The sequence below is a fragment of the Choloepus didactylus genome, chromosome 1 (genome assembly GCF_015220235.1).
Source record: "Choloepus didactylus isolate mChoDid1 chromosome 1, mChoDid1.pri, whole genome shotgun sequence".
Taxonomy (NCBI): Eukaryota; Metazoa; Chordata; class Mammalia; order Pilosa; family Megalonychidae; genus Choloepus; species Choloepus didactylus.
Genome location: NC_051307.1, coordinates 210141240 through 210159421, shown reverse-complemented (window position 1 = coordinate 210159421; position 18182 = coordinate 210141240). Strand labels below are relative to the sequence as shown.

The window sequence follows — 18182 nt, the reverse complement described above, 5'->3', positions numbered from 1 at the left end:
GGTCCTTCTCCAGTTCATGAGTCTTTTCTTCTGCCTCTTCAAATCTGTTCTGTATGTCTCCATTGTGTCCTTCTTCTCTTGTGTTGTCTTTCATTCCAATAACTTCTGTCCGTTGTTTTTCCAGACTTTTGATTTCTTCCTCGTGTTCACCCAGTGTCTTTATAATCTTTATCTCTTTTGCCATGTCTTACCTCAACTTGTTGATTTGATTTTTGGATTGATTTTTCAATTGATTTAGGAGATTTATTTGATTAATAATTAGTTGTTTCAATTCCTATATCTCAGTTGAAGTGTAAGATAAGTGAAGTGTAAGTATGATTGGGCCATATCTTTGTTTCTCCTAGTGTGATTTTTTGTTTTCTCTTGTCTAGGCATCTGGTTTCCTTGATTGCCCCAATCAGATTTTCACAGACTAGAGGGGCTCAGGTCTCAGGAGGAGGCTGTGTATTCAGTATTTCCCCAAGGGTGGGTCCTAGAAGATTGACAGACTTTCCTGTGAGACCTCTAGATGTTATGCTTTTCCTATCCTGCCCAGCAGATGGCACTTGTCAAACTGTGGCTCCCCAACTGGTGTAAAGAGGTGTAGTCCCTTTAATTCACTGTGGACCCTGACCTGGGGAGGGGCTGAGGGTGTCAGAAGCCAAGGTTAAGTTGTTTCTGGTTTGTTTGTATGTTTTCCCCCAGGCCCTGGGGTCTGAATTTTCTGAAGAATGGTTGCCACTTGAACTGGTTCCAGCCCTTTTTTTTTAGGGAAGATACATCCCCTAGGGAGTTACCTTTTCCACTTGAATTCCTCCTTTGTCTTTCTGGCTCTGTTAACTCCACCCTTGCATGGATCAACACTGAATTGAAAATGCCTGAATCTTTCTCTAATGGGCTGCTTAGAATGAGAGAGGAAAAAAATGGAAAAAGAGCAAAAACCAGAGCAAGAGCCACTTTTCAGAGCCTGTCCCCAGCCCTTCAGTTTCGCAGGTCTACCAGAGTTGGTACCCAGTTCTCTGTGCCCCTTTTCTGGGACACAGCCGTCTTCCAGTATTCAGAGCTCCAGCATCTCTAAAAGTCTCTATTTTTATTTATTTATGTGTTTTTTTTTCCCCTGTCAGCCCTGCCTCCTCCCTGCCGGAAGGAACCTCCTTCCCTTCCTGCTCCGTAAGGGATTATCTGTGCTTGTAGTTTTTATTCAGTAGTCCATATTTGTTAATTAAAACCACAGTTGGAGCTTGACTGAGTTACTTTCACTGTAACTTGTTTCTTTTTTCCAAATGGCAGTGTTTCATCTCGGCCTGCCTTGCCCAAGGTGAGGGGCGCCAGCTCCGGGTTTCTGTAGCTTTACTTATGATTCTGTGCTACAGTCTCAGCTGTTACACTCATTCCAGGCTGGTGTATGATGTGTGACCATTCGTGGATGTCTCCCAAAACAGTTGTTCCAGATTATCTACTAGTTCCTGGTTATTTACTAGTTGTTCTGTAGGACTAACTAAATTACACACCTCTCTGTGATGCCATCTTGCTCCTCCCCTGGTTCCTTCAGTTTTGCCAATGTTTGTCTCATGTACTTTAGAGCACCTTGATTGGGTGCATAAACATTTATGATTGTTATTTCTTCTTGGTGAATTGTCCCTTTTATTAATATATAGTGTCCTTCTTTGTCTCTTGTAACATCCTTGGATTTAAAGTCTATTTTATCTGAAATTAGTATTGCTACCCCTTCTTTCTTTTGGCTGTATTTTTTCCCATCCTTTCACTTTAAGTTTCTTTGTGTTACTAGGTCTAAGGTGAGTCTCCTGTAAACAGCATATTGATGTTCATATTTTTTAATCCATTCTTCCAGTCTGTATCTTGTATTTGGGGAGTTTAATCCGTTCACATTCAGTGTTATTACTATGAAGGCACTTCTTGATTCAGCCATCTTATCATTTGGTTTTTATTTGTCAGATCTGTTTTTCCCCCTCTCTATTTCCTTTAAGTTTACCCTTACTAAGACTCTTCATTTCTGTACCCTTCTCCAGACCTCTCTCCCCTTTCTTTTTTTCTCAGCTGGTAGAGTTTCCCTTAGTAATTCTTGTAGGGCAGTACTCTTGTTAACAAATTGTCTCAGCATTTGTTTGTGAAAATTTTAAGCTCTCCAATTTTGAAGGAGAATTTCGCTGGATCAAGAATTGTTGGTTGGCAATTTTTCTCTTTCAGAATTGAGAAAATTATTCCATGGTGCCCGCTGAATAATCAGTACTCAATCTAATGTTGTTTCCCTTGTGTGTGATGAATTGCTTCTCTCTCGCTGCTTTTAGAACTTTCTCCTTCTCTTCGCCATTCAACCATCTGATCAGAGTATGTCCCAGGGTGGGTTTATTTGGATTTACTCTATTTAGAGTTCATTGGGCATCTTTGATCTGCATACTTATATCATTTAGAAGATTTGGGAAATTTTCTCCAAGAATATCTTCGAATACTCTTCGTAGTCCTTTACTGTCTTCTCTTCACCTTCTGGGACACTGATGATTATTACATTTTTGCATTTCATGTTGTCCATCACTTCCCTGAGGTTCATTTCAAATTTTTCGATTTTTTTCATCATTTCTTCTTTTGTGCTTTCACCTTCCATCACCCTGTCCTTGAGTTTGCTAATTTGTTCCTTTACCTCTTCAATCTGGTGTTTTGTGTCTCAAGAATATTTTTAATTTGTTTAGCAGTATCTTTTATTTCCATAACATTTGCTATTTTTTTATTTACTCTTGTAAATTCTTCTTTATACCCTTCTAGGGTCGTCTTCATGTTTTTTATATCCTGAATCATAATATTGATGTTTGTGAGTACTTCTTTGATTAATTCCTCCAGGTTCTGTGTCTCTTTTGGCTTTTTCATTTGGATGTTCGGGTTTTCCATATCTTCTAATTTCTTCCTATGTGATGTAATTTTCTGTTGTTTTTGGCCTCTTGACATTTTGGCTTCAGGGAAATTTTAATAAGTTAGATTCACAGTTAACCAGAAGAATTCTTTCAATAATATTCTATTTCATTAAAATTATGAAAAATAAGGATATTTGATTTTATTGGAATCCTGTTATTCAGTAGAATTGGTGGAAAAGATTTTAACTAATTCAGGAGTAATATTTGTCCCCAAAAGATGATCAAGAACTTTTTTTTTCTTTGTAATTAGTGGAAAGTGGTGTGTGTCTGCCTTATGGTAATAATAAAGCAGGTACAACCTCTTCCCTCTCCCAAAAATGCAGGCTCTTGTTAAACCTTTGGAAGACCGAGGATACCTTTTTCTTCTCTCTCCTTGTCAGATGGTTTCTCCGTATGGTAGGTAATCTCTTTAATTTTTACAATTCTTTTTAAACTTGTTAATTAAAACACATTGCTAACCAATTTGGCTTCTGTTTTTTAGAACATCAGACTGCCAAGTCTCGAGTCCTACATGCTTTGTTTCTATTTCAAGAACCTAGAGTTGTAGTTTCTTGTAAGTTCTTTGAATATCTAAGTTTAATTACTTACAGTTAACTATATTTTACTGAATTTTTCCAGATAACACACTGAGCATTTTGTCTTTCTTACATCATGTTTTGGGAAATACTGGAGTAATAAGATCTTGCCCTGCCTCTTTCTCCATACATTTTCTTGCCATCATTTGAATAGCCTAGAGGTGATAAGGGAGTAAAGGAGATCCTCGATGAGTGGATGCTTTTTCCTTTAAAAAGATGCTCTGCTGTTTCATTTGTTTTAGTTTCTTATTGGCCTGTTTTAGGTGCCTCGGCCTATAGGCATGCTCTTCATGTATTTTCTATATTAGGTATATATATTAGGGCATACATTAGTTTGTTTCATCTGTAATTTATGAATTTTTTTATACTTCTTTGACAATACGTAGATCTGTATTTGGTTAGTTTCTTGGTTGCTAACATGGTTTGCTTTATTTTTGTTTCTAGCACAAAAAGCTTCAACCAGTGCAGCACCACAGGAAAGGCATGAGAACATACCAGATGTTTTAAAAATAACTCAGTTTTTACAGTTTTCTTTGATTCGGTGTCGAAAGGAATTCAAAAGTATAAATACTATAAATTTTCATTCTGTTGTGGAAAAGTACGTAAGTGAATTTTTTAAACGAGGTTTTGGTTCAGGTAAACGAGAGTTTATCATGTTTGCATATGATTCACGATTAGATGATAAAAAGTTCTTATACCCTGCTCCAAAAAATAAATCCCATATTGATAATTGTTTGCATAGCTATATTTTTCGGCCTGAAATATATCAGTTACCTATCAGTAAACTAAAAGAGCTATTTGAAGAAAATAGGAAACTTCAACAGTTCAGCCCACTCTCAGATTATGAAGGCCAAGAAGAAATGAATGGTACAAAAATGAAATTTGGAAAGCGAAATAACTCAAGGGGCAAAACAATCACACCCGGAAAGCAAAAGTCATCTCATTCTTTGGATTATGATAAGGATAGAGTCAAGGAATTGATTAATTTAATTCAGTGTAGGAAAAAAAATGTTAGTGGGGACTCAGACACTGAAGATAGAAGCAAAACTGTCTTGAAGCGGAAACTTGAGGATCTGCCTGAAAATATGAGAAAGCTCACCAAAACCAGAGATTTATCTGAAAATTGCCATCCATATGAAGGTAAAATACCAGATTCCTTATTATTTAGTATAATGATACCAATTTAAAAAAATAGTAAAGTATTTCAGTTTATTCCCCTAATAGAGGGGCCCACAAACTACAGCCTGAGGGCCAAATCTGTCCTTTCATCTGTTTTTGTAAATGAAGTTTTTTTGGAATACATTCATTTAAGTGTATGTGACTGCTAATGGCAGAATTGGGACAATAAGTGTATGGCCCATGAAGCCTGAAGTATTTATTATCTGGCCCTTTAGGGGATATTTCCTAATTCCTGCTGCAGTATGTTCAGATTTCTGAATTGTTTGGCTTAGGCTAATATGAGAAAATAAAGTACATCCAGCTGTTATCCTAGTGATCAGAGCTTTTCTCCTCTTACATTCTTTTATTTTTGTAGTTAGAAAAGTACTACATAAAATACTGGGTTCTTTTAGGATGTTGGGTAAATGAAAGGAACCTCCCAGCCTGTAAAATATGATTTCTTACATATATTCTTTTCCACCCCAGAAATATCTTTTTTTTTCTTTAGTTGACAGAAAATGACAGAATTAAATGTGTTTGTTTCAGTATTGCAAGTAATTAAAAATATTTTTATCATCTAGATTTTTAACGTCTTCATACTGCTAATCCTTGAACATGAATTGTATTCTTTTGCATTCAGGGATCTCTAATGTAAAAGTCTACATTTTCTGTTGCCTCTGTTCCTGTTGATTATGGCAGATCTGAGTATTACTCCATTTCTTACTAAGCAATTTTACTTATATGTTTTCAAATTCAGTCGTATCTCAAACTGACTAGGTTAGGTAGATTAATGTCCTTATTGCACTTTTGTTCCCCTAGCAGTCAGGGTTTGTATCCTCAGTTACATTTCAGTCACCATTTTTTTTTACTTCCTCTTTTCTTGTGCTATCCATTGTGGTAGCCATTAGCCACATTATTAAATGATTTAAATTTAAATTAATTAAAATGAAATAAAAATTCATTTCGTAGTTGGACCACCCACATTTCATCAGCCATACTACCATATTAGACAGCACAGTTAGAGAAAAGTTTCATCCTTGCAGATAGTTCTGACAGTGCTGCTCTCTTCATTAGCTTCCAGGTTTTTTGCTTACCTGTGTATCTCCTTTTGTTTCCAGTGTTGTCATCCTGTTTAGTTTCTTATTTCTTGGTTTACCTTCCTGGCGTTTTACTTTCTTTTACTCATTTTAGTATCATTTTCTTCTCAATATTGCTTTGCTTATTTGCTACCAGTCTCATCTTCTGTACTTGCCTTTCAAGACTGCCGTAAACTGGCCACATCCATCCTGGATGGCCATGTTTTCTGCTCTAATTTCATATGCTCCTTGGTTAAGGTTTGTCTCTTTCTCCCCATTCAGAATATGTTATAGTCATTGTCAAGGCCTTTACTTCTCTTTCTTTTTTTTCTGCAGCATCTTTCATTTTTCTAAAGCCTTACCATCTTTGCAGTTCAGATCTCTCAGCTTTCTGTCTGTTCTGCTCCTTGATGTTCTCCATCTCCTTTAGCCTATCCTGGATTTCTGATTGATGCTTATTGATATGTGCTGTTCTTATATTATTGACCTGTGTCCTGAGAGTTTTATTAAGTGCTTTACTGTGTGCTATGTGCTTTACATATACAGACTCATTTAGTTCTGATAATCTTCATTGGTAGGCATTAATATCCTTTTTTTACACATGAGAAAATAGTCTCAGAGAAGTGAAATTACTTTACCTAAAGTTACGTAGTTGGTGATAGAATCCATGTTTGAACTCAGTTCGGTCTGACTCCAAAGCATTATTCCTAAACTCTGTGCTGTATTTCCTACCACTGAACACATACTCAGTAAATAAGATAATTTTTAGAACCATTTTAGCTAATTATTGACTAATTCTTTGTATGTGAAAAAATAGTTGTAGGTAGAAATCAGGCTTCATCAGTAATTAAAATGGCAGGAAAGCCATGCTAATTATAGTAGACCAAAGGAGAAACAGGGCCAGACAAGAAGGGTGGATACTAGAACTAATAACTGTCGGACTTGAATTTCTAAGTGTTCTTCTTCATTGGTGTTTCCTTCTAGTCATTTTGCATACTTTATTTCTGAAAGGACAGATTTAAAAGTTGGATTCTAAGTTTTAAAATACTGTGATCTTGATTTGGTGGTGAACCCACTCATTTGATAAGTGATGTCCTAACTCTCCTCCCCCCTTCTTAACTTTAAAATCATTTTTTTGAGGTGTAATTTATATGCAATAAAATGCATGCATTTTAAGTGCACAATTTGAGTTGTGACAGCTTTTTTTTTTTCCCTTGCAATTTTGTTTAGATATAGTCACATACCATGCAGTCATCCAAAGGGTACAGTCAGTTCACATTATATAGCTGTACAGTCATCACCACAGTCAATTTTTGAACATTTTCATTACTTCAAAAAAATAAAAATAAAAGTAAAAGAGAACACCCAAAACAACCCATCCTCCCCATTATTCATTTTTTTGTGTGTGACAGCTTTTTAACCACCACTCCAAGATAGAACATTTCCATTTCTCCCAAAATATTCCTTTGTACTTAATCTAACTCCACCCCAGCCAGCACTGATCTTTCTGTCTCTTTAGATTATTATTGCCTGTTGTATAATTTCATATAGACTCATATATACTTTTTTTCTCCCCCTGTGGTAATTATCTCTTTCCTAAAGTAGAAATCCTGACATCTACCAAGGCTTCACCTTTCCCCCTCCCCAGCATGAAGCACATTAATTTCTGAATATGTATTCCATTTGCAAGTTTTTAAATATAGTGGTAATACAAATTACCCAAATTTTATACCTGCTTAGAGACGTATCTTATGTTCTTGCATAGTGCTTTTTCTTGGTGCAAGTCTGGCAAAGCTTTCTTCAGGGCAATTTTGTATCATTAGGTTCCTAGCTTTGTTATGAATTTAAGTTATCTAGTCATTCACAAGAAAGCTTAGCTGTTAAGGATGTCGGCCAAGTGCCTTGTGGGCAAAATACAACAGCTAAGGAGAAGACAGATATCAAATTAAGTCATGGTTATTTTGAGTTGTTTTAAGTGTAATTTGTGCATCTTCCTACAATTGCCAAAATATCAAGTGCATATGTTTCATCTGTTGGCTTTGGAATTTTGGTGGTAAGAGTTGGAGGTAATTATAAGATGTTTATTAATGCATGTTACCCAGATTACCAACTTGATTGGTGAGCTTATTTTTTAAAAAATTATGATGGGAGTTAACTTGCATTTAAATAAGCATTTTGACCCATGTGCAACATTTTAGAACCAATTTTGTATTTGCAAAGTAAAGGATGAGTGTATTTGTAAAAATATGAGCCAGTGGCTTCGTTGAGCTCTTGCCCATAAATGTCTTAGGATAATTATTTTTTTAGGTGTATTTGGTTTTTTACTTGTTTGCTGGCCTTTCAAACTTAACTTTAAGAAATGGCTTTTCTTTCTTTTTTTCTCTTCAGAGTGCCCACAACCTATTGGCTCACTCCGTAGTCCTAGGCATGGTACTGACTTGAGACGACAGCAGCACGATACCTCTGACTCAGGCATTGCTGACATCCATAGGCTGTTTAATTGGTTATCAGAAACACTAGCAAATGCACGCCATTCTGATGCATCCCTGACAGACACGGTCAACAAAGCCTTAGGATTGACTGCTGGTGATGCCTATGAAGAGTTGAGGCAAAAGCATGAATATAAGTTGAATTCTACCCAGGATAAGAAAGAGTTTGAGCAGCCTACTGGTACAAAAATAGAAAATGCACATTTTAAGGGTACTCAGAGCCCATTGCTTGATATTGATACATCATCTTTAAAGTGTCCTGTTGCTGTCTCTACCAGTGAAGTAGGCACTGACCATAAACTACATTTCAAAGAAGTAAGCATATGTTTTTTGCTTATCTTTATGTGAGTTTGTGTGTGAAGGAGAGAGGATATAGGTGTGCTCTGATTAGTGTTTTTTTCCTTTCAAAAAGAAATAAAATACACTTTAAAGAAAATATTTCTGTCCAGGATGGCACTTTAGATTTATTCCTTTGTTACAAAGAGATAGGCACAGCAGTAGTTGTTTTCCTTCCTTGCCTATACGATTTATAGAGTCAAAGATTTACTATTGTGGTAGAAGATAGACCTGGGTAATCTATATTATCAGAAATGGCTTATTGGGAGTTAATTCCTTGTTTAATAATAAAATCAAATCCTCAAAGGATTGGCTTTCTGTGGCAGTAATAGAGAACCCAAAGGTGAGGTGATTGAGGTCAGTGTACCATGTTACTAGGTTAGGAAGTTTGTATTTCTTATGCAGGTAGGAATGGAAAACAAGTGGCCTTTAGAGTTACCTCTGACATGACTCAGCCTCAGTTGTCAGGACATTCAGTTTATTTCTGATACATGCTTAGAGAACTAACTGAGCTCTAGCTGAGAAGTAGCCTTATCTCTCCCAAGAAGTGGCTGTATCACTGGGAACAGTATCAAGATTGGCACCATTTTCCTCCTGATGTATCTAATACTTTAAAGCAGGGCTAGAAGGGGGCATGGTCAGAATCTAGCCAGCTACCTATTGTAACTAAAGGTTTATCTTGAACACAGCCACACCCACTCATTTGGGTATTGTCTATGCTGCTTTTGTGCTACAAAGGCAGAGTTGAGTATCTGGCCCACAGATCCTCAAGTATTTACTATCTGGCTCTTTACAGGAAAAGGTTACCAACCTCTGCTCTAAATCAACATCAAATTATGTTTGAGGTAAAAACAGCCATATTTTAATTTTGAGACTAGAGTAGTATAACTTTACCATTCCGATTTTACTCATTTGTAATGTTTAGTTTGTTTGAAGCTTGAGAATTTGCTTCAAAAGAAAATAGTTGTTCTTGACATTCAAGTTAAAAGAAAGTTACTGAATGTGTACTTTTATTTTTAGGATGCAAATTTAATTAGTGTGAATAATTTTGAAGATTGCAGTTTGTGTCCTACTGTCCCCATTGAACATGGATTCCGTAAACAACAGTCTAAATCAAATAATGTTGAAGAGACTGAAATACATTGGAAACTGATTCCAATTACAGGTAAAAACAAGTATACTGGTCTATAGGTTTGCTTTGTTTTATTTAGTGACCAGTTTTCTGAAGGGTTTCATCTTTCCTAGGTTCCACTCTTGGGTCATTAGGTCTTCATCTTACTTGGCTCTGAAATTTTCAGAATCTTACTTTGAATAGTGTAGTGTTCATCTCTTGAGTGCTGCTGTTCTTGATCAACATCAGCAAGTATCTGCAAAAGGGCCTATTAAAAAACAGGGATTGAGACATACTTAACTCTTCCCATAGAGTTTACCATTTAAGCCTCCAAATGAAAATTGTTGGTAGAAACTGATTTTCTTATAAGGTGAGGTAGCTATGTAGATGAAATGGTGGTCTTTGGGCAGCCAACCAGATGCTTTTTTCTCAACTTATTAAACTTCACTGTAACAAGCTGTTATCTACTATGTAGTCGTGTTGAAGTTCATCTATTTGAAGGAAATTTGATTTCTTAATAGTGGATCATCATAGAGGTCCAAATATCCAAAGAAAGCCTATTCAACCATGGTCCAAGAATAGTTTAACAGATGTTGAAAGATCATCATTTTCTACTATTCTGATTTCTCTGTGTATACATATACATATATACATACTGTTCATATTCGAAGTTCTTACCTTTGTTGGCTAAGCATTTTTGGGATATTCCAGGGCACATCTTTTCCATTCCTAGACCTCAATTTAACCTTTTAAAGGAAACAAACAACTTATTGCTAAATATATAGAATGGTTTGTGACTTAAAAACTACTGAGACTCAGGGCCTTTAATGTCTTCAACTCGGGTTTCCATGGGTGTCAGCACCATTTTCTACCTTGTACCTTACCAGAGAAGGCTGTGGTTATAGAGAGGGAACTGGTATTTATTCATGAGCCGGAGACTTTGGCTTGAGTGGGAGAAAAAAAGAGTAGGGCAGTGGCCAGTACAAAATTATCTTACACATTCCTCATTTAGACACCTTTATACTTTGTGTTGAGAGCTAATCAAAGGCACATCATCTAGGTTTGATATTCCACCATCGCCTGAATGGAAAGGGAAACAGCTTCCATTTCTGAGTGACTCTTCAGGATTATTTTGGGCAAAAGAAAGAATATACTTGCATTTGCTAGCATTTGGGGTTGTCTGAAAGGTGCTTAAAAGGTATCACAGATCCTGAAGATAGTCTGCAAATGCTAATGGATGCTTTCCCTCAGGAGGGAATGCAAGAAGCCCAGAAGACCAGCTGGGGAAACATGGTGAGAAACAAATACCAGGTGAGAAGGCTCCCTTTGCTTTTCCTCCCAGTGTGCCCTTCTTCAGAATTGCTGCTTGCATTTCTGATGCTCCATTAATAGGGCATTGATTTAAGTTCTGTTGATTACAGAAAATTTGGAATAACCATGTTTGTATTGAAATCATCAGTTGAGTTGTATCAAATATTCTTACTACAGAGGGTGTGTGTTCAAAGAAGGGACTGAAAGAATATTCATAGAGGCTATGCTTTCTTCACCCACACTAGATTCTACTACAGTGACTTAAGACTGGAATATTTTCTTAATCCATTTTTGCAGAACATCCCATGAGAAGCAGTTTCTTTTAGATTTACAGAATATGAGGTGATGAGGCCACTTATCTTTTAGGTATACCGTTCCTTATCTTGGATGTTTTTTAACCAAATTCTTTTTTTTACTTACAATTGTAAAACTAATTTCTGTAGATAGTTTAAGTAAAAGATTGAAAAACCATTGGATTCCAGAAACATTTACAAATACTACTGATTAACCAGCTACAGTATGTGCCTGGAATATGGTTTCCTTTGTCTGAGCTCAGTCAGTTGAACTTTCCTGCAAGTGGTCATAGATGTTGTGCTCTGACTTCCAGTTGTTTGTGGGATGCTTTCCTTTTGTTGTGCTTTCTGTGTGTTTTTACTATTTTTTGGTTTTTTGGAAGGAAAGGTAAAAGTGATTCTTCTCTTCTTAGAAATTAAAAAAGGACTTCTCCTCTTAGGAATAGAGGATAAAAACCAGGAAGAACAGATATATAACGTACAGGAAAGTCTTTAATACATAGCTCAATAAATTTTTACAAATGCATACACATACATGACCACCACTGAGCTCAAGATGTAGAACATTTCCAATACATCAGAGGTTTTCTTCTGCCTCCTCCCAGTCAGTACTCCAGCCCCTTCTGCCATAGATTAATCAGTGATATAACTTCTTTATCATAGACTAGTTATCCTTGTTGTTGAACTAAAGATAATGGAACTGCCACATGCTCTCTTTTTTTTGTTTGGCTATCTCTTTCAGCATTATGTCTGAATTCATCCATGTTTTGCATCTAAGAGTAATTCTTTCTCATTGGGAACAGCGGGTATCTTTCTTCAAAATGATCCCAGCAGCCTCTGCATTCCTCTTATTTGGGATACCATGTTCATATTTTATAAACAAAAGTATAGATATCTGAATGATGCTGCCTCTAGAGAGCTCACTACTTCTTTTTGCTTAAAAATCAATGTACTGCAATGCTTAAATGACAGTGAAAAAAACATGCATTATTATGGATATTGACATATATGTGTCCTTTAAATCATTTATTGATGAAGGTAAGATTTTTAAAATAATATAAAGCTGTCAGTCTTAATAAAATCATATAAGTAAACATGGTCTTGCAAACTAAAATTTTGTAGTGAATATATGCATTTTAAAAAGGGATTTGGTTCATGGTTTTGTTTTTTTTCTAAATTCCCCATGTGGATTAAAGTTATATTACAGCTTACAGAAATTTCATTTATCAGAAATAGCTATAAGTTTGGGGAACAAGTATTTTATTTAAAATAATAAGAAATAATTCATAAGTTCCTCCCCCAACCCATTTGTTTTAGGAGATACAATCCAAAAAAATTTTTTTAAATAAATCAGACTTTTGACATGGTATACAATTAAAGAAGTAAGTAAGACTTAGGTAAGAAATACATACTTCAAAAAGTAAGTCTCCCACCTTTGCCCCTAGCCACTTAACATTTCCCTCCTTGGATGAGTCACTTTTACCAATATCTTATGTATCCTTCTAGAAATTTTCTTAGCACACTAACCCTGATTTTAGTGTTGTAAAGTTAAGAAAGATATTAAGGACATTCAGTATACCTGAGATATATTATGGAACTTTATTTTTCTGAACTTTGATTCAGTTTTAATTCTCATTTAGCACATTAGATATTTTGCACCCCTTCTTAACGTCCACCCGCAGGCCTTCAGTGGTCCGACTCTGCTGACAGGGACTTTTGCAGTAGTTAATGAGTACAGTGGTTCATGAATTCTCAACTACTGGATTGGTAGGCTGTTTAAACTGTTAGAAAATTGCTACAGTAAGGAAAATCAAAACTGAATTTTGCATAGAGGGCATGGTGCTACACCTAAATGTATACTTGAATTAGGGAATTCACTCATAACTTGAAAGTACTATGGTTTAGAAAACTTTATTTGTACCTGGGCCTTCTGATTTAGAAGAACCATATCCTACAGTATAGAAGAGGTTTGTAAAGGAATGTTGGCTAAGATTTAAGAAAAAATTAGTAATTTTTTTAAAGGGAAAATTGTGTTAATGTGGTCTTCTAGGTAAAGAGCATGAAATTTTTCTTTTCCTAAAATATAGATTTAGCATAAATTGTTAATTTTTCTCTTGTCTCTTAAAAAGGGATTTACGGTATTTATTTTGAAATGTGTTTCAAAAATACATTGTAAATGAACTTTGATGAAAAATAAAAAAAGTATGATCTTAGGAATTGAAAGCACTGTCATAAATGTTACTGTTAATGTAGCTGTGAAATATTCTCTTCCTGTCTTACTGAGCCTTTTTTTTTTCCTGATAAACTGAAGTCCTTACCAGGAAATCCACTAAGCCACCCCCACATGTGAGAGCAAATGTGAAGGTAGTTAAATTAATTATCCTAGATCCTGAATGCAACTCTTCAACTTAGCAATTATTCCCATACCATTTCTGTTTAGCATTTTCTCTTATTGCCTAGCACACAAAATTCTCACAGTATATTAAGAAGGTATTACCACAGTATGCATTACTTGGCAAAAAAGTATAGGGGTTGATCAAGGTGCCCATCCTGATTAGAGCATGTCTTTGAAAGATCTATAGAAGGGTTAGGAAGCAGAAATAAGCAAATGACTTAATTTGTATTGGTGCCAAGTTGGTGCTTGCTTTGACCACTTCAAACGAAAGCAAAGAAAATAACTTCCTAAGTTGTTACTGTGGCTACTGAAATCCGAAGACCAATTACATGTGGGACACATAGGAATAGGGTTCATACAAGTATTTGAGGTTTTTATTCTACCTTTTTTTGGTTTCAGTGAGAGTATCGATGAAACTTCCAATGCTTAATTAGTTCTAAATATATACTTGACTTTTTTTGTCTGACTTAAGAATTTGTGTTTTCAGATGTTCTCTTTTTGGATTGCTCTTACAATAATAAACTCTTCCTGTATAGGTATGAAATCACCAGAAGAACAGCTGGTGTGTCTGCCACCACAGGAGGCCTTTCCTAACGACCCTCGGGTAATAAGTAGACAGAGAAGTTCTGATTACCAGTTTCCGTCCTCTCCATTTACAGACACAATAAAGGGCACCTCTGAGGATGACGTGTTGACAGGTCAGGTGGTGACAGTGGAGGAGCAGTGTGTGCCAGCAGCACAGCCGCCTGAACTAAGTGAAACTACAGAGAGGACAGTGTTAGGAGAGTACAATCTGTTTTCTAGGAAGATAGAAGAGATTCTGAAGCAAAAGAATGTTTCATATGTCAGTAGAATTTCCACACCTATATTTTCAACACCAGAGAAGATGAAGCGGCTTTCTGAGTTCATATATTCTAAGACTTCCAAAGCTGGTGTACAAGAGTTTGTTGATGGCTTGCATGAGAAACTAAATACTATTATTATTAAAGCATCAGCCAAGGGTGGGACTTTGCCACCAGTCAATCCTAGTGATTCTGGTACCAAGATAGCATTGTCTCCACTGGGAAGTCATGTCACACCAGTTTCCTCAAGTGACTTCAACAGTAAATGCCTCCCTGAGCCACTTTGTAGTGATCCTTTGAAAGACAGCAACTCTGGTGAGCAACATTCCTCTTCAACTTTGGGTTTAACCGAAGTGGAAATAAACCAGCCACACCATGCCACAGAGTTAATGGAAACTTCTGACCATACTGTACCTGGTGATACTGCCCAGGAACCAATAGAAAAAGAAACAACAAAATCGCCCAGTGATGTAAACATTTCTGCCCAACCATCTTTTTCAAATTTTATAAGCCAATTAGAACCTGAAGTATTTAACAGTTTGGTTAAAATCATGAAAGATGTCCAGAAAAATACTGTGAAATTTTATATTCATGAAGAAGAAGAAAGTGTGCTCTGTAAAGAAATAAAGGTAACTAAAAGAAAAGGTAATAGTAATGCTGTATAAACTTGTTTGGTCTGACCTCTATAAAATGGAATTTTATTTTAAATGTTGACCATATATTTTCATAATTTAACAATGCAGAGTGGAGTGAAAGACTAGTGAGTGTTAGCTTAGTTCAAAACCTGTCATCTAAATATCTTGGAATTTAGATTATTTTGTAGCATCTATTTCAAAGATCATATGTGTACATACTACATCTATACCTTTAAAATGATGACTCAAAGGTTTTAAATGTTTTTTTTGTCAATGTTAACTATCTCACATGGGATTTTATCAATTAGAAGAAAATGTCCAAGGATAGCCACCAATAGAATCTTGGCGTTTCCTGTTAACCCTGGTCACGTGAGGGTTCCCTTGCAGCCCTTTATGTTCAAAACCTTGATGATCCTGAAAAACTTCCCAATCATGAAAGATTTTACGCTGCAAGGTATATTTTTTCCTACTGCTGAAGAGTAGACTAGCATTTCAGGTATTTGGTTTAAAAAATACACATACACACACATGTATATATACATGTGTGTGTGTGTGTACACAACTAATGTATGTTTAGACATGGGTATGTAAATCTAACAATAACTATATGTTAATTTTAACACATCAGAACAGTAGTATCAGTGGTTTAATATTAATACTCACTAAACTATAGGACTTGAATTCCTTAAGGGACGCAATGCCTAGGGTTTTGAAATAAATGCCTACTCCTCTTCATGACTTTACTTGTCATGATTGGGGTTTCTGCTTGTTCTAGAGGAAGCAGAAGGGACTATAAAAATGACTTACAGCCTACAGTGGCCCAGAAACTCAAATGCTGCTGACAAATGCTGAGTCTTTTGTTGGTTTGGGGATCTCTTTGATACCAGCATATTTTGTGTGGTGTCCAGAGGATGTGAAGAGCATGGCAGTGCAAGAGGCAGCAGAGTGTGCAGTTGTGCCTTCCTTACTGTTTCTTATGGTTTCTTGGGAAAATAAAACGAGACCCACTAGAAATTCCTTGGTTGCATTTTTGCCCTGAATGATAGAATGTAGAGCTTCTCAATTTTTACCCCCAGCAAACATATTCCCAAGCACAGTCGTCAGTGGGGCATAGCTGCATGTTGGTTTGAGACACGAGGAAAAGGTTGGGCAAAGTTCCCTGTGTACTTGCCATAAATCTACCTCCCCCCTTTTTAAAACTGATTGCAACACAGTTATGTCACATCTAGTTTGAGGGTGTAAGTGAATGGTGCTTTTATTCACGGTATGGACCAAACTATATTGCTATCATTGTTTATATAGAGGAAGACAGGGCTGCTTTGTGTTTTACAAACCTGATAAATCGTAGCTTAGAACTCTTTTAATTGATACCAATTGGAAAATTCCCAGCAAAAATATTTCAGTAGCATGAAAGACTTTACAAATAAAAATTTAAGCTGCTTAAGTATTTCTGGATTCTTACTGATTTGTTATTGTATGAGTTAAACTGTCTTACCTAAAACGAACTCAAATTTAAAGCCACTTAATTTGAAAAGACAGATCATAAATCACAAGCACACCTGTCAGATAGTAATTTATCTTTTCTTTGACTGTAAGCTAGTCGGGGATCTGCCCAGAAGCTTCAGAGCTTAGGGCAAAGCCAAACCATGTAAAAGATGCTCCTTTAGTTTAGCTTTATTTATACAAAAACATCCTCAATGGGTATGATGCTTATAGGCAGCTCTTTTAAGAGCAGTACTGACTGGTTGCAAGATGAGCTAGATTTAACTAGCCATGCCAATGTTGAGAAAATTCATCTGCTCCTCTATCTGTGAATGAGGAATGTGACCTTCAGGGTTCAGGATTCCACCAGCAAACAGAGCATGAACTACTTACTGCCTTGTGCCCTTTGAAAGGTAGTACCATGTCACCAGCATGGAGGGAGGTGTTAGATGGGAGAGTCGTCTTTATTTTGCTTGAAGGTGTAAACTTGACAGACACGGTTAATTAATATTTGAATAGTGTTGTATATGCTGAAGCTCTGTGTTAATGCATTTTGGGCTGTTTTGAATTAAACGAGCTACAGTGCTTGTAAAGGTGCTTTGTAACTGTAAAGGAATATTTCAGTTAACAGTGCTGCAAATAACAAGCACTTAGAAAGGAAAGGGACGTGGTGGAGGGGGGTGTTTAGAGGGGCAAGGGAGTGGCTAATGAATGGACTTTGGGTTGCCTGTTTGTAATAGAGCTGCGTTAAGAACCTGGGTTAATCCATTGTCCTTAATAGTGCTTTCTGTTAACCCCACACTGGCATGTACTTGGCTTTGATGGTTTAGCATTGTACAGTACAAAGAGCCACATCCCTAAGCTGTGTGACCTTATACAGGATGTTGAAGCAGAACAGTGGATTTGAGTATCTCTGAAATCTCTTAAGAGCATAAAATCATCCTAGGTATTGTGGTAGTTAAGCTTATTGGTTTATCTTGCATTCCTGGTGGTAAACGGGTGCTTACAAAAAAAACTTAATGTTGATTTAGTTGTTTTTATTTAACAGGAATATCTTATCAAATTAGGCAACACAGAATGTCATCCAGAACAGTTTTTGGAAAGAAGATCAGAACTAGATAAACTGTTGATTATTATTCAAAATGAAGACATTGCAGGTTTCATTCACAAGGTAGACTATTAAGTCAAATTCACTACTTTGTTTATAATGATGCCCTTATTTTTAAATCTGTCTATGAGACTAAAGCTGTTTGCTTATAAAAATGTCATAAGCTTTAACGGATATAGGATTTTGAAGTGGGGAGGTTTAGGGCTTGAGACCTTAGTGACTCTTCCATGAATCAGCTTGAAAGATTCAAGTTTGTGCCTCTGCAAAATTTTAAATTGCTGTATGTCACAGATCTTCCCTATCAACTCAAATAGTCATGGCTGAGAATACTGAATCCTTGAATGCCATGGGTCTGCTGACTGTCCTTACACTGTTCTCATCTTCCCTTGCGTGTCCCAGGCAAAGTCTTATTTATGCCCCCTCTTCTTTGCCGAACCAGTCCCCTTTTCCCTTGGATTTACAGGT

At 36.3% G+C, this 18182-nt stretch overlaps 1 protein-coding gene across 7 annotated transcripts in view; it reads left to right on the top strand.

Annotated features, from left to right (window-relative positions):
- Positions 1 to 18182, top strand: part of TASOR (transcription activation suppressor) — a 62905-nt gene that overhangs the window by 40453 nt on the left and 4270 nt on the right. For 2 of the 7 annotated variants that reach the window (XM_037798578.1, XM_037798604.1), the window contains exons 12-19: positions 3230 to 3302; positions 3388 to 3459; positions 3926 to 4621; positions 8104 to 8519; positions 9561 to 9705; positions 10903 to 10962; positions 14310 to 15121; positions 17658 to 17780. In XM_037798578.1, the coding sequence (XP_037654506.1) occupies positions 3230 to 3302; positions 3388 to 3459; positions 3926 to 4621; positions 8104 to 8519; positions 9561 to 9705; positions 10903 to 10962; positions 14310 to 15121; positions 17658 to 17780 (2397 nt within the window). Of the gene's footprint in view, positions 1 to 3229; positions 3303 to 3387; positions 3460 to 3925; positions 4622 to 8103; positions 8520 to 9560; positions 9706 to 10902; positions 10963 to 14186; positions 15122 to 17657; positions 17781 to 18182 lie in introns of all 7 variants that reach the window. The other 5 variants (XM_037798566.1, XM_037798595.1, XM_037798586.1 and 2 more) reach the window with 3 other exon arrangements.